Below are 25,797 nucleotides of genomic sequence, written 5' to 3' on the forward strand. Positions count from 1 at the left end.
CCTATAGAAAATAAAGGTTCAAAATGCTAACCAAGAACAGAAGATGCCAAAGAGTAAAGAAAACAAAACTGCCTTCAGGATAAGGAATTATCTGACTGGAGTTGGAGGAATTTGAGTTTGGAATTCAGGGTGTAGTGACAGAGAAGGCTTATCTCCAGTTAACTGTGGAGAAAGCATTAAATCAAGCATGAGTCTGTTCGTACAGGGACAGGGACAGCACGCATGGCATGTGACACAAAGGAGAAAGCTACAGATTCTGGTCATGTTTCCTATTCCAGGGAAAGAGATCACCGGAAGAGCTAAAGAGGCGCCAGAGGACCTTTCCTCTTGTCTTTGACAGACATATTTCATAAGCCTGCAGATGTCCCTTTGTGCTTACAACCAGGGGGCTCTCCACAGCACATACCTGCTCTTTAACTTCAATGCTATGCTCCCCTTCCAGGATCAGAGTGACAGCTTGCATAATCTGCTTTCCATGCGTACTCATTATTTTATCTATATGCTGCAAAACAATGGAAAATCCACAATTACATCTAGAAAACATAGGAAGAGACCACAGGAGGCCTCTTTTTCTTTCATCTTAGTTTTAGTTTATAGAGACATGGTCTCATGCAGCTAATCAAGAGCCTTAGTTCCTGATCCACCACCCAAGTTCTGGGATTACAGGCCATGTACCACTACACCTGACTTACACTAAGTTTCTCAAAGTTACACGATGCACACTGCTTCAAGCAGAACAACACAGCATATAGAACCAGACTCCAAAGACCAGGGTGTATTGTGTTTTGAAGTCATCTCTCTTCCTTTCCTATTCCCTCTCCTCCCTCTATCTCTAAGTGTGTATTATGAAGAGAACAAAACCACTGGGGACCAAGAAGCATAAAATGAATGGGGAGTCAGAGACATGGAAGATGTGGCCTGGGTCATTAACATGGCCTAGGGTACAACGTGGTGGGGACGACTGAAAATAAGTAAGGCCAGAAAGGTCCACGGTGTCCTGTCCCATCAGGAACACTGACAGTGAGAAAGGTCCACGGTGTCCCTGTCCCTGTCCTGTCAGGAACACTGACAGTGAGGTCAGGGCACCAGGGAACGCCCGCAGGGACGGCACTAGCAAGGCCCAGCCTTACCCTGTGTCTTCATGCGCCCATTTCTCTCTGCAATGACATTAGTATGTGTGGGGGGTAGGGTCTGTATGATGACACTAAGAGAATTTTTCGAAAGAGAAACAGAGACCTCAGGAGATAAACTAAACTGACAAGCCAAGGCAGGCATCCATCTAGCACCAGGGAGGGAGGGAGACCCACCATGCAGGCGGTGGCGGCGGCAGTCTCCTGAGCACTGTGCAAGTGACAGACCCTTATGTGAACTTGCTTCTCTGGAATGGACAGCATTGTACTCACACACAGATGCTGAGCAATGGAGAATCCTGGGGCATTACTTACAGGTCGAGTGGAGAGGAGATTTCTAAGAAGCCCCAATGTCTTCATCAGCACATTCAAATCGGAATCTGATAATAACCGGAAGAGCTGTTCAGTACTCAAGCTTCGTAAAATATCTGCTTTTATTTTTTGTTCAGCCTGAAATGCCATATTCTGAAAGGATTAAAGACATTACAAGAATCATGTCTATGGTCACTGTATCAAATTTTATTTTACTAGGACTTTGATCATTTCAAAGTACAGACAGAAGCTGTATTAGTCATACTGTTTTTCTGATTCCTTTTACTCACCTATAGAGATAACTAATATCCACTCTTAAGTCTACATCTGTAAGAGGAATATAACACTTACTGACGTGGGCATCTGAACAAAACAAACCCACTTATTACCTGTGAGACTATTTCTATGTATTTTATGCTAGGTGCTATGACGGCATGCCTTATTACACAAGAAACTCTCAGTAGATAGGAGGAATGCCCTAACATACTAGCAACTCAGAAGGCCAGCGGCTACTTTGTTTCTGTTTCTTTTCTTGTTTGTTTGTTTGTTTGTTTTTGTTTTTTGAGGCAGGGTTTCTCTATGTAGCTTTGGAGCCTGTCCTGGAACTCACTCTGTAGATCAAGCTGGCCTCGAACTCACAGAGATCCACCTGCCTCTGTCTCCTAAGTGCTGGGATTAAAGGTGTGCTCCACCACAGCCTGGCTCTACGATTCTTTTCTAATTCATATAATAGATCAGCCCAGTTTACTCCAAACTCTGTTTTTAAAAAATTGCAAAAATCTCTTATAAAGTAGTGGTTTATATGTAGTTATTGCCCCTAGTCAGGTGTTCGTTTCAATTAAGTAACTAATGCCTCTCAGAGAGCATGGTTATCAATGATACAGGGCAATGCAAGAGTCAAAAGTGCACTTGATGCCGTCAGAGACCCAGGCCAGGGTAATCCACAGCTTTCTGTTTTATGAACCGGGGTCACAAAGGCTGGTGATATGAAACTAATTAGAATAAGAAGGTTCTAGTTTCTCTGGACTGCAGAATGAGATGATTAATTTGCTGTTTAGCAACAAGCATGTGCATGTCAGGGAGCTCTCAACTCAAGCCCCACAGGCTATTTAGGTGAAAGATCTGGGGAATAGTCATATCCATGTATACATAAAGGCTTCTGAGTGAGCTTTTCTACTGGAAGGGCTCCTCAGACTGAAATGTAAGGAAAAATAGAAACTAGGAACTGACATTGGGAGAATAGTCCTGAAAAGGAGGTCAGGTAGAAAAAGGATAATAAAAAGTTTTAAAAAAAAAGTCTTGGGAATGTTTCAAGAGCTACAAGTTGTACTAAGGAGAAAATTCACTAAGAAATAATTGGATTTAGTGTTTTATCAGACTATTATTTCTACTGCCAAGTTTATGTCAATAACTCAGCAGATACACTGTGGAGCAGGGAGACGAGTATAGGCATGGACACCATCGGAACCCATTTCCAATGCTCATTAGTCGTTTGGAAAGCAACCTCCACAATCCCAGTCCCACTTTCCCACTGGTAAGGTAGGTACATCACAAGAGAACCTAAAACCTAGCACAGGACCAGCAAAAGGGCTCAGTAAGTAAAGACGCAGACTCATGACTTGAGAGGAGTCTCTGGACTTACTAGTGGAAGGAGAGGACTGGACCCCATCCCCAAGCTGACCTCTCACCTACAGCATGTATGCATGACACAGGATGCCCCTCTGCATGCTGTGAATGTGTTTTATTACCATTGTTTAATAAAGAAGCTGCTTTGGCCTATGGCAGGGCAGAATATAGCTAGGCAGGAAAACTAAACTGAATGCATGGGGAAAGAAGGCAGGGTCAGAGAGACGCCATGTAGCTGTCGAAGGAGAAAGACTCCAGAACCTTACCAGTAAGCCACAGCCTTGTGGTAATGCACAGATGAATAGAAATGGATTAATTTAAGATCTAAGAGCTAGTGAGGAATATGCCTGAGCAGTTGGCCGAACAATGTCATAATTAATATATTTTTTATGTGATTATTTGCGTTTGGGCAGCCGGGAAACAAAAGCAGAGTCTCTGGCTACATGTGCACACTCCCGTACTAAATAAGTATAATAAAATATTGTTTTTAAAATAGCAATTACAAATATAAAGCACCAGCTTTGGTCTGATACACAGTAATTAAATGCAAATATTCTAAGTATGCTTTTCAAAATCCATGTAGATTTATTCCTTTTCAAAATTTAATAGTTTAATAATTGAGAAAAATGGCTCTGATCTCATAATTTTAGAAGCTATTTTTTAAAAAAATATTTATTTATTTATTATGTATACAATATTCTGTCTGTGTGTATGCCTGCAGGCCAGAAGAGGGCACCAGACCTCATTACAGATGGTTGTGAGCCACCATGTGGTTGCTGGGAATTGAACTCAGGACCTTTGGAAGAGCAGGCAATGCTCTTAACCTCTGAGCCATCTCTCTAGCCCTTTAGAAGCTATTTTTATATTTACTAGAAATTGTTCAACTACTAAGTATTTATGCACCTGTGTGTTATTTTGGCAAGGTAACTATTCTACAAAATATGCTAACTACGTTGGTGATTCTTACATTAGGCCAATTCAGCTACTTTAGAATATCTATCTTTCAAAACATGTATACCACAAACATGAAATTTTTTTTTTGTTTTTTTGTTTGTTTTTTCGAGACAGGGTTTCTCTGTAGCTTTGGAGACAAACATGAAATTTTATGTGTCAGTTAGAACAGCAATCATTCAATGCCTTGGTTTACTATCTGTAAAGAATAAAAACAATATCCCTATATGCACATAGGAAGTAAGCAGCTCCTATGAGGAGTAGTGTATTCATAAAAACACAGACTGCTTTTCCCAAATGAGGGACTGCTAGGAGACCAAATAAATCCTTGATAGCTGAGCCTGAAAGGAGAACAAAGAATCTTTCAGGCTGTGGTCATTAGACAACTGGACTATGTTAACCAGGTTTTCAAAAGTAAATTCTAGCTGAGCAGTGGCGGCACACACCTTTCCTTAATCCCAGCATTTGGGAAGCAGAGGCAGGTAGATCTCTATGAGTTCAAGGCCAGCGTGTTCTACAGAGTTCCAGGATAGCCAGAGCTACACAGATAAACCCTATCTCAAAAAAGGAAAAAAAAAAAAACCAAAATGAAAATTCCAGAACATATGCCATAGTCATAACTTTGATAATACCTCTGGAATACCTCTAGTTTTCTTATAAATTGTGACATTAAAAGGAAACATACCATTAAAGCCCAAATCCCATTCACTCGTAGAGCAGGGTTTTCACTCTGTGTTAATCCACAAAGCAGCTCTACAGCTCCTGATTCCAAAATTGGCTGATTGGAAAAGGAGGAGCAAGAAAGAATGATAAATAAATAACAATGAGAAACAGAGTCCATCTCAGATATGCAAACTACAGTGTCTGCTCTACCACTCATTGTACAATCTCTTCCCCTCCCCAACTCACCAATTCAAAGCGGGGAATTAATGCACCATAAAAGATACCTTGAGCAAGACAAGGTCTCGCTCTCTCTCTCCCTCTCTCTCTCTCCCTCTCTCTCTCCCTCTCCTCTCTCTCTCCCTCTCTCTCTCCCTCTCTCTTTCTCTCTCCCTCTCCCCCTCTCTCCCTCTTTCTCTCTCTCTCCCCCTCTCCCCCTCTCTCTTTCTCTCCCTCTCTCTCCCCCTCTTTCTCTCTCTCCCTCTCCCTCTCTCTTTCTCCCTCTCTCTCCCCCTCTTTCTCTCTCTCCCTCTCCCTCTCTCTTTCTCTCTCTCTCCCTCTCTCTTTCTCTCTCCCTCTCCCCCCCTCTCCCTCTCTCTCTCTCTCTCCCCCTCTCTCCCTCTCTCTTTCTCTCCCTCTCCCTCTCTCTCCCCCTCTTTCTCTCTCCCTCTCTCTCTCTCCCTCTCTTCCCCCCTCTCCTCTCCCTCTTCTCTCTCTCTCTCCCTCTCTTTCTCTCCCTCTCTCTCCCTCTCCCTCTCTCTTTCTCTCTCTCTCTCCCTCTCTTCTTCTCTCTCTCTCTCCCTCTCTCTTTCTCCCTCTCTCTCTCTCCCTCTCTCTCTCTCTCTCATATGCATGCACACCCTTCACACACACACCCACTCACTCTGGAGACTGAATGCATTTTCTTTACATGTGTAACCATGCTCTACAACGCCCTAGACCAGAAAGACTGTAACAGCAGAACTGTGAAAGGTTTACCTATCCTTTATTAAATTGATTTTTCTTTATTAAAAACAAAACCCCATGAACTCAAAAAACTTAAAAATTGTAGAAAGGGAACCCTCCAAAACTCAGAGACCATTGTATAAATAGGAAGCGCCAGAAAGAACACAAGAACCAAAGGACAGGGACATGTGCATCAGAAGGAATCTTCCGGTCATGAAAGAAACATTACCAAACATACTGCAGCTGGAGACACCACCATAAGAGCTGCACTAGATGGGCTGTCAATCAACACTGCATCAAGGTCACGAAGGGGTCTACAAGATTCTACCCCTTCCTGAGGGTCTACTGTCAGTTAATGTTGCTGGGGAAGAAGTCAAGCTGCCCATGCTCTAGTAAGTTACTTCCATCCATGGTCATGGAAGCAACCCTAATCAAACACAGTGGGTCACACACAAAAGTGGGTGAAGAAGAGAGTGAAGAGAAGAAGGATTTCAGTAGGAGAGGGAGGAGGTGAGAGACAAGAACAGTGAAAACCACTGAAATTCATTGTAGATGCAGAAAACTGTCAAGAACAGAAATAGAAAAAAAACCCTATATTTGTTCTTCCCCAAACAATGACCACTTAATATTACTTTCTAATGCAAGGAATTATTTCCTTGAAATGACTTACGATCCTGATTTTCAAAGACAACTTGTTCTCCAATTTATTCTTTAGTAAATATTGTTTGATAATAGTCTTATTTATAATTTTATAGTTATTTCTTTACTTGCAATTTCAACACAGAATGATTATATACTATGATATCTTTTAGTTATCTATAGACAAGATGGCCTCAAATTCTTGGGCTCTTGGAATCAATCCTCTTGCTTCAGCCTCCCAAGCAGCTAAGAGGACAGGTGAATGCCACTGTGTGGCTTTGGGCTTTGTAACATCTATGAAGCAAGTGGAGCATGACAGGTAGAATGAACAAAGTAACAGGAAGTCATTCCAGTACTGAAAAACCAGTGACTTGTCTCCTTCTCTACCCAAATCAAACTATTTAGAAGCAGTTCTTCAACCCAATCCACAAGTTTCAACACCAACTTTATATTTAATAAGAAAACTTGGGTGGTGGTAACATACACGTTTCATCCCAGTACTCAGGACGCAGAGGCAGGCAGATCTCTGTGAGTTCGAGGCAGCCTGGTCTACAAAGTGAGTTCCAGGACAGCCAGAGCTACACAGAGAAACTCTGTCTTGAAAAAGCCTAAATAAATAAATAGCAAAAAAGAAGATAACAGCAATTGACTAAACTTTAGCCAGATTAAGAGAAAGTCAATACTAACCTCTTTACTTGGAGAAAATTCAAGAAGAAGGTTACATAACATGGAAGATGCTACTACTAGGATTTCATCGGGTGCATTTTGTAAAACCTATAGAATAAAAAGGGCGATGTCATTAATTCTGAAATGCTGAAGGTGAGGTCACAGATGACTAAGTAAAACCCTAAACAATTATCTTTCAATTTGACTTTTATACTGGAGAGTGTGTGTTGGAAAAATACTGCAATTCAGAAGCTGACTTTTACTATCTAGCAAATAGATTTTTAGTAATAAAATAGGACTAGGGGTATGGCTTAGTTGGTAGAATACTTGTCTAGTATGTATGAGACCTTGGGTTTGATCCCAGAACAAAAAAATTATATACATACATATATACATATGAATTTTACCCAAACAGAAAAAAATTAAAACACAAACAAAAATTTTTATTAAAATTAAATGACTATTCTCTTGTCTTTTGTTAGTCAACAGATTAAAGTATATGAAAAGTATAAGAAAAATTATTAGATACATAAGCAGCTTCTCAACTATGAAAAATCAAAATGAGTATGAGTACCTGTATCTAATATTATATCTGAAATGTGTTAACTAAGTCCTGATTTGAGAGTTGAACCCACATGTAGCCATGAGTATAAACTCTTCTAAGCTGCTCATCAAACATTTGCCCTTGGAGAAATAGACAGAAATCACCTTACTCTACCCCTGATGTATATAATAGAGAGATTTTGAGCAGAGACAAACAAGGACTCCAGACACAAAAGTAGTTAGTTTGGGAAACAGAAAATAGTTAAAAGGTCTTGAATGGGTGGTAAATTATGATTTAGCTATACTTAAAAGCCATAATTAAAAGCAAACAAATGAACAAACCAGAAAACAAAAACAAAACCCTGAAAAGAAAGTCTAGGAATTATAAAAGAAAACATGAACTGAGGAGGGCCTTCAAAAAATCTAAGAATGTCAATTTTGGCTCTGTTGGTTTTAGATAAAAAACTGTGAGTCTGAAACAGACTTCCGTTGACCTGAACCAGTCCACCCCTGAGGCAGCACCTTACCAGTGTGGAAAGGCATTAAGGTTATAGTTAGAGTAGGCAAATAACCTTTCTGAGGTTGGGGACTCTCAGTGAGTTTCAGGAAACAAAAATACATCAGGAAATGAGTCATGTTCAGAGGGGTTCCATATGTCCAATGGGGAAATCAGGTGAAAGAAATGCAGAGAACAGTGTCAATGAGTGGGAATGGGATAAGTGCGGTGTCAAGGCCCTCAGCAAGGGAGAAATTGAAGGAATATTTTGTCCTAATAAGCCTTATAAGGCTGGATCACGACGTCCTTCTAGAAACCTAAACACAAATCACATACTCAATACTGTTATGCCTTCCAGTGAATAGTTCGAGGGTTCATTCTGTTTCTTTTCTTTCTCTTTTTTCCTCTTTTTCTTTCCTTCCTTCCTTCCTTCCTTCCTTCCTTCCTTCCTTCCTTCCTTCCCTTTCCTTTCCTTTCCTTTCCTTTTTTTGGTTTTCTGAGACAAGGTTTCAGTGTGTAGTCCTGGCTGTCCTTTAACTCACTCTGTAGACCAGGCCAGCCTTGAACTCAAGAGATCCACCTGCCTCTGCCTCCAGAGTGCTGGAATTAAAGGCGTGCACCACCACCGCCTGGCTCATATTGTTTCTTAAATAACGACTATCATATAATTTCAAGACCTCAAAGAATAAATCATATAATACTCTGCCATAAAATCAACTTTCCTGTAAGAACCACTGAGCATGCTAATTCCCAAGGCCTACAGTACTAGTCCAATTCCACCTTTAAAAGCAAGCAACAACAATACCCCACACAAAAACAAGGTCTCACTACACAGCCCAACTGGCCTCACCTCATGATCTTCCTGCTTCTACTCTTCAGTTACTGAGCTATCAGGCATGCCTCCCCTAGCTCCCTACACACCATCCTTCTATGACAGTCATGAAGGCACCCTTGCAATTTCCTACACCTTTCATATATAGCAGTTCTGCTCATGGAAAGAAATCGTGTTTTTTTTCTTTTAAAGTCTAATTAACAACTGTCCTGCTTGACGTTTCTCTTACTCCTGCCACACTGACATGCCTACTCTAAACTGAAGTTTAAGCAAGGGTGAGATCACTACTGCAAGGCCGATGCGCCTGGAGGTTTCGCTTAGTGTTCAGTAAGTACTCACACAGAAACCTCAACAACAAAATCAACATACATTTTAAAATGCTACTGAGTAAATGAAATGCAGTCACTTAAGACATTAAAAAAAAGTCAAAGACAAAGCTGACTGCGGCTCCACATGGGGGTCTCGTTAGCGGCTCCACATGGGGGTCACGTTAGCGGCAGCTGACTGCAAGCACCCTTTAGTTTTAATTCAGATTTATTTGCCTTGAATTCTTTCCTGTAAGTATGGGAGAACCCAAAAGCAAAATTAATGACCCAATCCTATTTTATATCTATAACCAGCCAATTATTTTCTTTTTTATAACCTAAAGGCTACATGGAAAATTCCAGATTTAAATTTAAAGAGTAATAATAAACACACAGAAGTACAAATGAGTACTGAGAGCTCAAGCTAATAAAGAAACCTGGGCTGGGACTTCCCTCTCACACATGAAACGCTGCCCTGAGAAACGCATTCTCTAAGTCTGTAGCTGCTCAGAACATGACTTGAGACGAACATCAACATGTTCCACCCAAGAATCAGATGCAGTCCTAGACCTGGGTGCTGCTGGCCAGCTTGGCTCACAGGCTCGGTGCCAATTGCTGTGGCTTTCTCACCTTCATTAAAGGTTTCCACACCGCATGATCCTGGAAACTGGTTCGAAGCTGCTGTACAGATCTGGATAAACTGTGCAAACATCTATAAAGAATGATCAAAATTAGCTTCCCAAGAAGCCACAGCTCACATTTCAAATCAATCGCTTGCCTTTTCACTAGTATGAAACTCAGTATGAATGTACAGTTAAACATGGCTATCAATACTAACTCAGCTACAGCAAGACACCTCTCAGGCGTTGGAGGTTCGGTTAGGTCACACTGCACACTGCATGACTTCACCTGAGCAGATGTTCCAGGAACATCTGCATCCTGCACTTAGTGAAGGACCGGAAAGGAAACGGGCTAAACACACAGCAAGGGATTTTTATTCAGACCATGTAAAGCTCATACCTGACAGCAGCTAACCGCACCTTGACACTAGACTCAGACAAGCCGGTCACAATCCGGTCCATCATATTCTCAGCCTCAATGATCTGGAGAGAAAGGTTAATGCTGCATAAATAACAACATGAAGGTGACAAACTTCACTGCTTGTAATGCAAGTATGTTAATGTCCATTAAGAATTTAATGTTTTCAGCAAAAGATTTTACCTCTCAACCATCACCTTACAGAAGGGCAGACAGCTCACTAGAAAGACGGGGTAAGCACTCATTAAGGACAAGCCAGGATAAATGACAGGCACAATTATGTCTCTTTATTTTTAAAGATATTTAAAACAAAATTTAAATGGCCTAAGTACTACAGAGGTGTGCATCTATCTGGGGTGAGGGGATATAAGTATACTATGAGGCATTTCCCTGTAAGAATGATAAAGAATCATAGTTCAGTGTCCTCATCAAGTGAATGAAATCTACAGATTTCTGACACAGCCATTCTGCGGCTCCACTTTACCGAGCACACTAAAATTAAGTGAAATATTTACAAGTAACCCTTGCTATCCTTCACCACCAGACCTTGATATATGACACCAATAATCACTAAGCTTTGCTTCTTATGGGTTAAAGTAAGATACCCTGAAATCCATCTTCATTAAGCCATGTACTGATAAAAGAACAATGTGCAGAAGAATTATGTTAAACTTGCATGGGCCTACAGAAGTGTTAGTACAATTACAAAAATATTAACATCATCAATGGATATTTGCTGAGTTCATGTATGTGACAGTCATCCTACTAAGCATTTTATATTCTCTGGTTATCTGACTCTTCCATGATCTCTTCTGCTGGTGTTATTATGAACTGACAAACTAGGAAGTTGAGGATTCTAAATAACACAAGAGTTACCTGACTGCAAAGCCCATGTACTTAGCAACACCTATAATACTGCTCTGGTAAATAGCTCTAAACATGAACGACCCATCATCGGAGGGGTTGGTACTCTCACCTGGAACACCTAGCACAGGCCAAAACACTGAAGGAGCTATTGATAGCACTTATGTCCGGCACACACCAGTTAAATCTCGTTATTGCCAAGAGAGAACCTGTGTTTTTTAAAAGATGAGTCCAGTGTGCAACTGAAGCTGAAGCTTAAGACCACCAACTTAGAGTGGCATGGGATTCAGAAGCTGGACTGCAGGGCAGGAGAGAAATCTCACATGCTCAGAGCCGTGCAGCAGAAATCATTTTCAATTAGCAGTGACCAGTGACCAGACTTCTACTATCAAGAGCAGAGAACCTGGAGCCAGAGGGACGACTCAGTAGTTAAAAGCACTGCTCTTTCATAGGACCTGGCTTTGATTCCCAACACCCACATGGCAGCTCACAACTGTCTGTAAATCTAGTCTAGGAAATTCTACGCTCTCTTCTGGCTTCCACAGGCACTACACACAGGTGGTACAGACAGACATACAGTCAAAACACACACACACATTAAGAGGAGGGGTGGAAGGAACTTTGGGCCGAGAGAAGGCTCAGTGGCCAACAGTACATGCCATTGAGTTGACAACTTGAGATCAAGCACCTGAAGCCACAGGGTGGAAGGAGAGAAATAGCTTCTGCAAGCTGCCCCCTCACAAACATACATATAACACACATGCACACATATATAAACATAACACGCACATATATGCACATGGAGCAAGAGAGAGAGAACAAGGAACCACACTTTAGCCATAGGTAAAGAAAGGAATTTTTCATAGTGTTTTTCAGTGTCTAAACAGCCCAAGAATATGTACAATACAGTACAAGAATATGTACATTCCTTATGCCAGAGCAACCCTAATCACACTCTTACCTTTTGAGCATCCATGCTTTGCCCATTATCACTTCTAGCCTCCCATATACCTTCTTTCTCGGGCTAGCTACCCTATTTTAACTCTCCTATAATTTTTCCCAATGTGGATGCCTGCCCACTTCTCAACTGACACAATCTCCTGTCAAGACTTTCACTACAGGTTCCCCCAGCCCTGTACTCACCTGCAAGAGATCCTCATGTTCCTTGTGGTACCCATCTCCCACTTCAAATTCTTCCTAGCTCCACCATACCCCTAGTTCCTCTGCACTCACTTCTACTTTACAAGAACCTTGATTTTTCTCTGGGACATCAGTTAACAGTTCACTTTTTTCCTTTTTGGGGTGGGGTCTGTCTAATGTTGCTGTAGTTGAGTCTCTAACTCAAAAACAGGTGCCCAAGTGATCCTGCCACCCCAGGACCCTGAGTGATGGGGCCCACAAGCCTAAGCCATTTTTTATTGGAACCGCTCCATTCTGTCCCTTTTCTCTTAATCTTTGCTATGCTGAATATATCAAGTTTGGTACATTGAAGCTCAAAGCCCTTCTATCATGACCACTAGACTACTTTTCCCTCTTTAAGTGTCTTCATCAGAGGCTGTGTGTGGATAGGAGAATGAGACACAGGATTACTTTCTAAAAACCAAAAAACATTATCAGCACTCACTTCAGGTGCTTAGGAAACCTAGGCTTGGGCAAGACCTGAAAAAGACTTATGGATAATATTTACTGGCCAAATTTAGCTGAAGAAGTAAATTTACCAGGTGACAGGATAGTGCAGCAATCACATAAACATCTCATAAAGACTATCTCAATATAGTAACAGGTCATAAATACCTGAATTCAGCCAGCAAGATGGTTCGCAGGTAAAGATGTTTGCCACCAAGCCTGGCACCCTGAGTTTGATTCCTGGCAGGCACACGCTGGAAAGAACTGACTCCCACAAACTGTCTTCTGACCTCCAAGCACACATCATGGCACCCAAATAAATACATGTAAAGTGTTTGAAAGTGCTTGGCCTCATAAAAGAGCCTAATTCTACATAAGAAATGGACTAGAGAATTCTATGAGCTTAGTCTGGCCCCATGTCAAGGTTATGACCTCCTTCCCAAAGTTACTAAGGACAAAAATCAAACAGCCCAGGGAGAGGGAGCAGGGTGTTGACCATAATAAAATGACTGGATAGTCAACCTACTGGGGAAGATGTAAAATATAATGTTATGGAGTGATCTGCTAATCCATATTGCTGCTCTAGTGAATCCAGAGAGGTCATATAAAAGAACACAACCTAACAAAGTTTCACAGCCTGAGCACTGAAGCTGTGTTTCCAGGGGTAATGGGGCGGGGAGGTGTCATAGTGAAAATATCATGAAAATGAAGATAAAAATGTGATATAAGGCCGGGCGGTGGTGGCGCACGCCTTTAATTCCAGCACTCGGGAGGCAGAGGCAGGCGGATCTCTGAGTTCAAGGTCAGCCTGGTCTATAAGACTAGTTCCAGGACAGGCTCTAGAAACTACAGGGAAACCCTGTCTCGAAAAAAAAAATGTGATATAAGAAAAGGTTTAGAAATACTGACAACAAATTTTCAGGTCAATAGAGAAGGGCTTAGAGGTGACTACCGCCAAGGTCCACTGACTCATGATAGTCTAATGGAGTGCCACACTGATTTATAGACTGGGGTATGAAGGGCACATTAACCATGTTCTCTATGACCTCTTAATGACCGCCATTCCCTGCTCCAAAGCTTTGAAAGAGACCAAGTCACAGCACCCAGAAAAGAATCTTAGGTTCTCTGAGGATGTAAGAGTAACGGCAAGTGGAAACTGTTCTGACTGACCCACAGGTCTTGCTGGAGATTCTATAAAGGATACTGTCCTCTGTTACAGACACTGCATCCCACCAGAAGGGGTACCAGTAATGGGCTGTCTTTCTTTTTTTTTTTTTTTTGGTTTTTCGAGACAAGGTTTCTCTGTGGCTTTTGGAGCCTGTCCTGGAACTAGCTCTTGTAGACCAGGCTGGTCTCGAACTCACAGAGATCCACCTGCATCTGCCTCCCGAGTGCTGGGATTAAAGGCGTGCGCCACCACCGCCCGGCATGGGCTGTCTTTCTAGCGGAGGCAGTCGTTCTCTTCCTTCTAGGAACTGGGACTGTAAATGTAACTAAAGAATTAAATCCCTGCATCTGAAACTGATGAAAATTTAGATCGCTGGACTAAGTGTTGCACTGGTATCTGTAGTCAACACCTATATGCTGTTGCATTTATATATATATTATTGCAATTCTTCTAGGAATGGGCATGGATCTAGTAGAACAGGATGGGAAATCCCTGTTACCAGAACAAAAGACTTGGGGCATAAGGAAGAAATGGTGAAAGTACAGAACCCATATAACACCAAGATGGTTCACTGTACAACGTCAACAATCCAAAGATGTTCTTTAAATACAAGAACTCTCAGTCCATCAAAAAAACCAAACCAAACCAAAACAAACAAACAAAAAACAAAAACAAAAAAACCCTCCAGGAGACCCATAATCCAGATAAGACCAGGACATAAGCCATCTTTTCCTGAGAGTTTATGAAGATCTAGAAGGATCATTCATACATGTATTATTAAACAAATCAAGGCAAAACACTTGAATGCAATTATTCTTCCTTGGTAAGACTCAGGATGAAACATTCTTCAAAGACCAGAAAAAACTTAAGTTTGAACTTTAAACTTTTCTTAAAACAGGTCAAGCAAACTTAAACTTCATATCTCTGAGGTTTTAGTGGTATTAGTGAACTTTGCAAGCAACTTAAAATTGGTGGGTTTGGGGCCAAATGGGTAGATGGCCAAGTAGACATTATCTTAACATCAATTCAGGCATTTTATAGTTTAATTCCAAACAAGCTTGTGAGAAAGGTTCCCAGAAGTTCTATGAAGCATAGTGACAGAGTTCTAAAGACGACAAAGCTGACCACAGCAGTAAAGAGCTAGAGTCAAACTCTGAAAATCAGAAGACGCAGCCTCCCAGATCTACAAAGGCACATGACTGCATCTGGGAAGTCTAATGACAGCAGGAGAAAGAAGCCAGTCAGGCAGTAGCTGAGGGACATTAGGACCTGCCCCAGAGGACAGAGCTGGTGGGCGTGGACTGCACAGCTTCAGTCTATTAAGTGTTGTGGTAGACAACAATGGACACTGACCTGAGCGCTATACACACACACACACACACACACACACACACACACACACACACACACACACACACACCTTTAACCTCTATTCTTTGAAGAAATGTGGGTTATCTCTCTCTCTCAACTTTTCCTTACCCCCAGAAAACAAAAAGTAGCACAAACATTATGATGTCAGAAGTGTCCTATTGTGTTAAAAAAAAACAACCCCACATCTATGAAAAGTATCAATGCATTAATTCAAATTTTAAGTTCAATCATTAGCTTACATCAGCACAGAAGCAAGGCAGCCACCAAAGTACACTTTAGTTTAACAAATAAATAGAATCACTATACATCGCCATTTAAATAGCAATAAACATTCCTCCACCTCCTTCTGTTTATTATCCCAGGAATGGTGAACTGTGCACTGTCCCAGGAACTATACAACCTAAGAAATTTATTCTATGTATGCATAGCCATACACCTCACAGTCTTAATAAGGTTCAAATATACACAATTTACCAAGCAAATACAAGTCTAACACCTGTCTAGTCCAGGTACTGCCTTTATGTAGTTTACGTTCTAGTGAAGAACATTACAGTTTGACAAAGTAGTGACTATTAAAGATCAAAGGATCTCACGTACTACCTTGAGCTTAAATCTATTCCATAAGGAAGCTGTCCACAAAATAAAGTTCTGAAATAGTACCTCTAGCTGGGGATGTAATACAGTGGTTGAGTGGCTGGCCTAGCATGTACATGCTGGGTTTGATCCCAGCACCTCAAAAGAATAAAAATAAACAAATTATTTAAAAGGAAAATACCATAGATTGAAATTGTAACTGAATATTTCCTCTCTAGAATAGCTTCCAAGATAATCACATTTAGATGGTACCCTTGGAAAACACTTAAAGCAAAAGAAACAAGCATGAAGATTTTCCACTCTATAGGCCCAATCTTCTGAAACAACTCATTTTCACGTGTAGAAGTAGAAAATTGGGAAAGCTTTCCAACAAAAGTTCTTCATAAGAGAACCTTTGCAAACCCCTTAGAAACAGTTCATCCTAATTACAATCATATTGTGGTCTTTGCTATGAAACCTTCAATATACGATCCTCCTGCCTCCCAAGCATTGACTAGCTTGTACCACCATGTCCTTCTATAGGCATTCTTATTCTGTGTGTATTAATTAATCACAGCAAAACTGGTATTCAGTGTAAACAAGACTTTCCGTACACACATGAAATCCTGGAAGAATGCCTATTGCAATTTGTTCTCATCTGTTTTAAACTTTCAAGGTATAAACTAATCTTTGCTTCATTCCTAACTACATAGTGATATATCATGAATAACAAACACACACATGAATAAACTGTATCTCATTATCTACCTAGTACCAAACAGTCTCCACCTGCTGCCCGGCATCTGCTAGCAGACCCTCTGCAGTTCTAGACCAAGCTCCCCATTCTGGATGAATCACACACTCTTCTTACCCTTTATATCAGCCTTTGGCTCTACTAGATGAGCAGAGGTGTTGGCTTCAGAGAGACTGGGACAGTCTCAGATTCTAGATTTATTTACTAGCTGCCACCTTTAGCAAACTGCTTCTAGCTCTGGAACATCTATCTCAGAGGATGGTGTGAGGCTTAAGGGAGAGAGAGAACATACCCAAGTTTACCAGTGCCCGTTACATAGTGAGTTTTAATGGCTGTTCTAGTCACATGGAATTCAGCTTCAAAGTACAGTACAATTGGATTATTTCAACTGTATGATTTTTGACCCTCCAACATGCTTGATATTCGCTTACTTTTCTCTTAGATATAGCATCTTACTCAAGCAATGTTTCTAAGTAATCCACAGAATCCAATAACAGTTTACATAATAAGTAAAAGTCACATCTTTTCCTCTCTTTTGTCCAACGTCCCCAAATGCCATCATCATTCAAATAAGAGAAGTGATTTGCAGGTAATCTCTAGTGACAATGTCACACTGTTAGTGCTTAATAATGGCTTTTCAGGAAGGCAAACAATATGCTCTTACTCTCCTGGTTTTGTGGATCCCATTTTTTTTCACTTCCTTTTATAGACCAAAGACAAACTGTAAGCAAAGTTTTCCACCAAATCGGTTTATGGTGGTTTTTTGTTTGTTTGTTGGATTTTGTGCAGTGTCAGCACAGAGTGATAAGCTCTTTGTGCTAAGGTCAGACAGGAAGTAAATCCTTTAACCACAGGGGCTTGCACTTCTGCTTCAGCTACTCAACATGCCCTGGGAGTTCAAGACAAGTGAGCACAGCTACATTCAGACAGAGCCTCAAGGGCACAGGTCTGAACTCTTCCCGTGTTTTTGTTCTGAGAGCCTTCCTTCAATCACTTAAAAACATAAAGTCATCCTTACAGGCAAGAGCTGCACAGGTAACAAGTAAGTGTCCTGTTAACTCTCATGCTGGCATTTTCATTATGGAGAAGAGTGTAACAACAGCCCCGACATTTTACAAACTCAATTTTTTCCAAGCTCTGCTATTCCAAAGTACTTAGTTACTCCAAATACTTCATGTTCAGACAAATACTCCTGAAAAATTGAAGTTGCCCATTTGCTTTACAAATGGAAAGACCAAATTTTATCCCATCTTTTGGTTTACAAACCACCCGTCTTTTAACTAAATTATAAAGAACTTATCAACTACACACCATGAACTGTATAAAAACACATAACTCCAGGCCTCCATTTAGTGAGTTCTGAGGTGGAAGTCTTTTGTGTCTTCTGTCAGTACCTCTGCTGTATACAGAGCAGTACCACACACAGGTTTGCTGCATCCAATGTGCTGAAGGTCAAGGGACTCACCACTGTGGACATGTTGCAAAACCCGTTATCACTTTAGAAATACTTACCGTGAATGGAACATCACAGGGCTCACTTAGAATTCTTTGGAAGGTCAGCTTCAAGAAGGTAACTTACAATTTAGTCACCAATTAAGGAAGTATAAACTCAGAACTTGTATTTAGAGCAAGGCCAAGTCCTAAAGCATGGTCTATCTGTGGTGCCATGGAAAACCCTAAGAACTTTCAAGGTGCCTGTTTCAGTACATAGGTAAGGCTTAAAAGTAATTTCTTACATCTGCCTCAGAAAAGGGACAAATACAGAATTCAACACTGTGCCTCTGAAATAACCATGTAAACAATCATATTTTGTAAACCTTGAAAACATAAATTCATGGTCATTTAAACTCTTAACCAAAAGACCAACTAACAACAAAATCAAACTATAACAAAGGATAAAACTTTTCAAGGTGAATGCTTAACAAAATTTGGAGAAAGCACAAAATATGAAAACTGACTTCAAATACAAATATACTATAAAAATCTTATAGCATTAAAAAATAGAGAAATAAATGCATATTTTCCTCTTTTTGAGAATTTGTCTCCTAAGAACGGTGGTGATCAGTTAGAGCAACAGTGTTAGTGCCAATCATGGCGGGAGATACTTAGATAACATAGAGAACGTTTTAAAAATCAACATTTTTAAATGTATATGAAGTTAAAATTATAAGTTAAAATTAAAAATCTGTCATAAGAGATTCATTATAGAAAGAGTATGTTTCTGAAATATAAGAATTCTTTTTCTGAAATGAACTTCTGGCAATTTACATCATGAAGTCACTTTCTTCATTATAAATCCTTATTTACATTTTGAATGTTGCTGATCTTTTCTTCAAACATACAAAGACATATATGGCATTTATTTAAATTTCTCTGATGAAGTAATAATTTAAAATAATCAAACAAAGGATGCCATTTATTGAGTACTTATGTGACCAACATCATGCTAAATATAAATACATTCTGTTCAATCTTTCTTACTAGGGAAAGGGACAGGAAGGAGATTCTTGTTTCTCTTTGTTTCCTCTTTGTTTCCTTATTTTCTCTGCCATTATACCTCTCAGAATTGGTTTTTTAGGTTCAACTTAAAAATAAAAAGCAAGTTAGTGCAATGGTGTCATTTATAGTCCCAGCCACTCAGAAGGCGGAAGCCAGAGAGACCAGGAGTACAAGCTAGACTGGGCAGCAGAGCCTGACACTGTCACTTTAAAAAAGAATCCCAGCCTTAGTTGCTTTGCTTCAGGCCATGTAAAGCTACTGTAATTCTCCTGCCCAGGAGACAAACTGAGTTTTCAGGTCTTGAAACATGAAATAAAAAGCATTTATAAAGCATTAAAAATGACATCCCCAAAGCAATTAGATTCCAACCTCACTCAAAACAACAGGTATACTATAATTTGTTTCAAATAATTCCTCTTGCCCCATCAGACGCTGTCTAACCATTACTCACTCTGCTGAATTTGAAGCTAACCACTTACTGCTCTTCATCTCCCTCTACATGCCTGTCTATGCTGGGCAAGTCATATAACTACAACAGCAGTTCAATTAGTCAATGGATAACTGAAGACAGCACTGTATAATGGACCTTAAAGAAGCCAGACATTCATTAACTGGAAGATACTTCACATAGGTATGACACCACTTTAATAAACAGGTTGAATCCTCAGTCAGGTTAATCTCTACAGACTACATCATATGTTTATCCCTAGAAAATGTATTCCAAATTTACAATTATACATTCTATGATTATTTTGTAAATCACACAGAGAAAGAAAATTTTTCTTCATCTTGCAGTGCTGAAGACGGAGCACAGGGTCTTGGCATGCTAGTTCTGAACTGCAACCCAGCACTACTCTTGCGTTTCTACTTAGGATACAATAGTCAAGAATACTTTAAAAAAAAAGAATACTTTGACATAAAATATGTTCTCTTTGACTCATACTCCAGGTTAGTAGACAGTTAGGATTAGGATTACCCGCCCATTGAAAACCAAGAATCATCTCTACTTTCTCTACGCTGTATCTAATGAAAAGCCCTTGCCTATTAAGAGCAGACATCTACTTCTCCCATTTTAAAATTCTTCTCTTCTCATAATATGTGATTGCTGGTGAAGTTGGAAAAGCTCCTAGTCAAGTGAGGTCGACATATAATTTGAGAACCATTACAAAATAATGGAATTCTACAATACAGCTCATTCATCCATCACTTTACTTTGCTCACCAGTCATTCATTCTTCAAATGTTTATTGTCAGCTGTGCAAGTTGCAGATGCTAGGAATACAGTAATGAACAACATCTGAAAAAAAAAAAACCCCTGCCCCAATGGAGCTTACATTCTAGTTCATCAAAAATTATCTCCAGTTAAAAGGAAAGTACTCGTACATAAGAGGAAAGCATTCCGAAAGGCTCCCTTGGTGAGAACCCCAAAGGCAACAGTGACTACAATCAGTACTTCATTAGTATTTCTTTACCCAAAGCAAAAGCAACATCCTTACTTTATTAATTTCCTGGAGGTTTAACTTATTCTGTGCCACTGCCATTTTTCATCATTGCTTTCTAAATTTGTGGAATATTCCATTAGCTCCTTGAAGAGATTAAAAAAGAGGTAACAGTTGTTCAGTTTCTAAAGCCCCTGATGATCAACAGGTATGAAATGAAGCGATGGTCTTCGTGTCTTCACTAGAAGGGAAATGGTTAAGACTACAGAACTGCTCACTACTCGTGGCTCTACAAGACTTAACAGTTCACTGACAATGCCTGTATCTGAAGGCTTACTGCTCTATTTGTTGATGTCCTGCCCATTACCTGAACTTCTGCTTGCTTTCTTTTTTTTTTCTTTCTTTCTTTTTTTTTTTTTTTTTTTTTTTTTGCTGTTTGTTTGGTTTTGGTTTTTCAAGAAAGGGCTTCTCTGTAGCTTTGGAGCCTGTCCTGGAACTAGCTCTTGTAGACCAGGTTGGCCTTGAACTCACAGATCCATCTGCCTCTGCCTCCCAAGTACTGGGATTAAAGATGTGCACTATTACTTGGTATCATTAGAAATTGGATTTGCCCCTAACAGAGACCAGATCTAATGCTTACTTGGGGTTACTATCAATTTAGTTACAGCTAAAAAATTCTGGATTCTTCTACTGAGCTCTCATTTCTTGTCCATGCCCTTATTCTCTCTAACATAATCCACTCAAGAATCAGGGTCAATTGATATAGTTAAGCTGAATTCTAAGTTTAATGCAGCAAGTTCTAACTCCCACTTTGTCTTGGGCTTCTCTCTCTTCCTGACACAATCCATGGGGACGTTTTTCACTCTTACAGTCAGAACCGTCTTTCTTTTACCCTTCTGACCAGATGTTACAAGCAGTTAAGAAATTACTAAGTATAAGCCAGGAATAAAAACACCAACTTTGCTATGCATAGGAGAAAGGAAGACCCAGTCATACTAAACGACACATCACCCTGTGCATCATTTCTGCAGTTTTGCTTCTATATTCACTCAACATTTTATTTATTTATCTATTTATTTATTATTTATTTTGCAGAGTTGTGGGGAGGGTTAACATGAGATCTCATATAATCCAGAATGACCTCAAGATTGCTATGTAAGTCGAGAATGACCTTGAAATCCTGATTCTCCAGCTTCCAACCTCCCAAGTGCTGGGATTATAGATGTGTAAGACCACACCAACTCCTGCTCAACGGGTATTTATTGAGTTCTTCTTAAGTCATAGGAAGAGCTGAGTTCTTTTGTTGTTTTTAATGGCAATACAGTGACATGATTCCAAAGAAGACAATTCTCTGACATGGAGATCATGTTCAGTTTTACACTGCATTTTGTCTGACTCAAAGAAAAGGTATCAGGAAATGAGAACACAACAGACCTTTAGCCATCTTTAAAAGCACTGAGAAAGATAGAGAGAGAGAGAATTCTAGGAAGACAGATGGTTGCTGTCCTCCTTTAACAGCTGTGTATACTTCTCACTGTCCCTGTTTTTTGCTCTGGTTTGCTTGTATTTATTCTTCCTCCTTTCCTTATCTGGCCATAAAAGGACACTGTGACGCATATTATTTACTGAATTGTGTTCCTGTTTACAATATGAAAACCAGACCAACTGCACATTTCATCTTTGCAGCTGAAACATGCAATAAATAAATAAATTTTAGAAAAGCTTGTTTTGAGGGACCTGGGAAGTTAGGTCTACAGTCCTTGAAATTTTTTATCATTATTATCCACATATATATCAGTACACTGAAATTCTGTGTTGGCAAGAATAAATGCAACATTTTAAAAAGTAACAGTATACATTACGAATCTACACAAACACACACATAAAAAAACCCATCAAATTACATAGGGCATATGTATAAAAGAGAAAGATATATTTCATGGAAAAAGTAAATTCAATCTATCCAAATAATCATTTCAGTAAAAGAAAGGAATGCATTCCAAGTAAGAGTTATCTCTTTTTATATACCGAAAATAAGGATGTTTCCCACTTTTGAGACCAGCCTTTAAGCAGAGTTTGTCAGGAATTGTTTTTATAACTCTCACTTTACAATTTCTTCAGTGAGCTCTATGAACTGTAAACTACTCACCAATTTCCCAGAATTAAATAACTTCCTAAAAACTCTATATAATCCCACCACATAAGAATGCACAGTAACTTTTCTTCACCACACACATAAGAACTATAGTTAATAATTATAACTTATTCTTTATTTGTTATCTTTCTACAGAAATGATCAACAGCCTGACCAGGAAATTGTACACATTGTAAATACAGTTTAGTAGACTACTGATTAGATTGTTATGGTTCAAGTACTTCTAGAACATTATCACGTATCAAGTCATCAATTCCAAAACAATGATTTATTGACAAAAAAGTACAAAGAAATGTACAAATGCACATTCTATCCCCATATGGTCCATCTATCTAACTCCCTTTTAGTCTAGGACATGGTCTTTTGGAGATATAAGGATGGATAAAATATTCCTCCTGGTTCCTAATAACCCAGTAATAAACCAGCATGTACTTAAGTTACATAGTCCATGTCATCATTAATTGTATCTTATGAGTTACCAGGAAAAAGTCTTCTCTTGTGACACCACACATCTAAAGTGAACAAAATACTTCAGTGTCAACATCCATAAACCATGGCTAGACACAAGTAATATCAAATCTCTAACGTTTGCTTGGAAGTAACAGTTCACAAGTGAAAGTCACAGGTGATAAAAATGACATTTATAAGTCATATACTAAAACACTTTAAGAGAGCAAAAGCCTCTTGCTAGTTAAACTAGACTGAGGTCACTGGAGAAATCAGCTGTTAGTTGTGCTTTTTATACTGCATTTAAAATCAAAGCCCCTCACACATCTAACTTTATTGCTTTTACTTCAGTTTCTCCAAGGATGTTTCTTGTGCAATTTATTTCATCCAACATATTTAGGTTGGTTCCATTATGTCTCTAACAAGCCTAACATACTCTTCCAAATCCTGGTAAGTGCCAGTACTTTTAGTTTCTCTCACATTCTCCTTAAAATACCAATACAGATGGAGAGAGTCAGGAAATCATCATGGTTAATAAATAGTGCCTAGTTGCTCTTCTACTATGACCACTCAGGACAGGACATGTGGTTTTGTTGGTTCATGTCTGTAATCCCCTTGTGTGGAATCTATTAGATTGTATGTTTCTGAGTGGTATATTCTAGCCTTTTAGTTTGTGCAGGGAGCCAGGTTAGAATTTAGCACTACACTTTAAGTCTTAGCTAGAACTACTTCCATAAAGAACATGAGTTCAGTGTTAGACTAACATGGGGACGAGGGACCAGTGACACATTTTAGAAGAGCTGGAAAATTCAGATGACCACTCACTAAACATAAAATCATCATTCCACAAAGATTTTATTCACATTAAACTTGCACAGTAGCAAAAAATAAAATTAAAATTAAAAAATCAAAACATAAAACTAAGCCACATTATTAAAGAACAATATACAATAGAGATTTGAACTTCTCAATGGCATTAGAAGGTATATCCATAAATAACATTTACAATTCTAGTGTTAGATCTTTCAAGGTGTCTAAAGCTTCACAGTGCTAGAAATGACTTCTATCAGAACACATGCAAAAATGTGCAACATAATGATCCATATTAATGACACAAAACAGCAGGCCAGTTATTTATCATTCCAGCATGGCCATGCCTCTCTATGTTCTAAAAACAAACAACCCCCCAAATCCAGGTCCCATTCATTCTTCAATTATGCCTTTTGTCACTCTGCTTTATTATATTCAAACAGTCACTGTTAGTGCTCTTCACCACGACTTTCAGGTTGACGTCACTCCCTGCCTGCTGGCTGTCAGGACTGGGGGACGCCCCTCTCCCAGACTCACCTTCTTCCGGATGTCTTCATCGTTTGCTCCAAGAGAGGCATAGAGCTTGAATGCAGCCTGGCGGAGTTCATGGGCATGTTTTAAGTCGTGATCAAGCTACAGGAAGTAGGGAAGGGATAAATTCCAAATTAGTCCTTAAATTACATTTTAATAAAATATAACATTGTAATACAATAAAAAAATAAAGCAAAATAACTGAGTTTCAGGAAAAGTAGCAACTATTAACATTAGTACTGTCACTAAATAAATTTTCTAGTTACTTTTGGGCTCTGTTAGCGAGATTTTGCTGTGTCTATGTCAGCGTGACTTGAAATGCAGTCTACCTTTGTCTAAAAGTGACCACTCTAACTTTTGGAATTGATATATGAAAAAAAAAAGTGCATGCTGGACTCTTAGAGTTCAGTACTTCCAGATGGTAGTGTCAGTGGCAAAGATATTTGCTTCCACCAGCTCTTTAAAAGAGGTGCACAAAGAGAGAGCACATCTAGACTTGCAGTCTCCAGCTGCAAGCTATGCAATGTTTTCCAAATCCTGGCATTTAAAAAAATTTTAGAAATATGGAGCACTCTGTGAAAAACCTCAGCCAACAATCACTAGCTACTAAATTATGTCCAGAGTTTTTAAAGAAATTATTAAAATTAATTGTTGGTATAAGATAATTATGGCTATGGCTAAATAAACATAAACACACTGTTAGTAATTCTCCCATAAGCCTGTGTCCTAACAAACTACATAAGATTAAAATAGAGACATTTTTCTCGGGATCCTTAACTATGAATTGTAACTATACAAGGTGCATCAATAACATTTTTAAACTAAAAGTCATAATGTAATGTTCTAAAGGAGCACCTCCTAAAGGTATTATCTTAGGAAAGTGAACTCTTACTTAGTTGGCAGGCATTGTTAAACCCTCTTCTGAAACCTCTAACTGAATCAGCTACAGCCCAGACAGTGGGTCAGCTTTGCCACTAAGCTTTGTAAGTTAGCTGTCACTGGTTAAGGATTCAGGATAACCAAATGTTCCATAAACACAAGGTAAGCAGTATCTACTTGGAGCAGTCATGAAGACACTCATCAGAGTAGCTCCAAAAGTGCCAACCCTGACAGCTTGAGAAAGGGCTCTGCAATGGAAACATCACTTAGCTCTGAGTTCAGGAGCATTGGACCCTACAAATCTTAACCACATGCCAGCATAACTTACACCATACAACACAAATTTGGACTAAAATCATCCACTTATTATTATTATTATTGACATGATAATTTCTTCCCAAAGGTCTAATATCTATACTTTTGTAGTTAAGACATTTTTGGATAATCCAACACCAAAATTAAAGATTACAAATCAAATTTTCACTCATGTTTATCATTTGGAGATCATTTAAAAATTATTCTGCTTTTATGATGAAAGA

At 39.4% G+C, this 25,797-nt stretch overlaps 1 protein-coding gene across 3 annotated transcripts in view; it reads right to left on the bottom strand.

Moving 5' to 3' along the window:
- Armc8 (armadillo repeat containing 8) overlaps nucleotides 1-25,797 on the bottom strand; it is a 95,038-nt gene that overhangs the window by 22,142 nt on the left and 47,099 nt on the right. For 2 of the 3 annotated variants that reach the window (XM_038321588.1, XM_038321585.1), the window contains 7 exons: nucleotides 24,386-24,481; nucleotides 10,126-10,208; nucleotides 9,736-9,817; nucleotides 6,951-7,037; nucleotides 4,705-4,797; nucleotides 1,446-1,595; nucleotides 407-502 (listed from right to left, as the gene is read on the bottom strand). In XM_038321588.1, coding sequence (XP_038177516.1) covers nucleotides 407-502; nucleotides 1,446-1,595; nucleotides 4,705-4,797; nucleotides 6,951-7,037; nucleotides 9,736-9,817; nucleotides 10,126-10,208; nucleotides 24,386-24,481 — 687 coding nt within the window. The remainder of the gene's footprint in view (nucleotides 1-406; nucleotides 503-1,445; nucleotides 1,596-4,704; nucleotides 4,798-6,950; nucleotides 7,038-9,735; nucleotides 9,818-10,125; nucleotides 10,209-24,385; nucleotides 24,482-25,797) is intronic. The other variant, XM_038321586.1, reaches the window with a different exon arrangement.

The sequence above is a fragment of the Arvicola amphibius genome, chromosome 3 (assembly GCF_903992535.2).
Source record: "Arvicola amphibius chromosome 3, mArvAmp1.2, whole genome shotgun sequence".
In the NCBI taxonomy this organism is placed as follows: Eukaryota; Metazoa; Chordata; class Mammalia; order Rodentia; family Cricetidae; genus Arvicola; species Arvicola amphibius.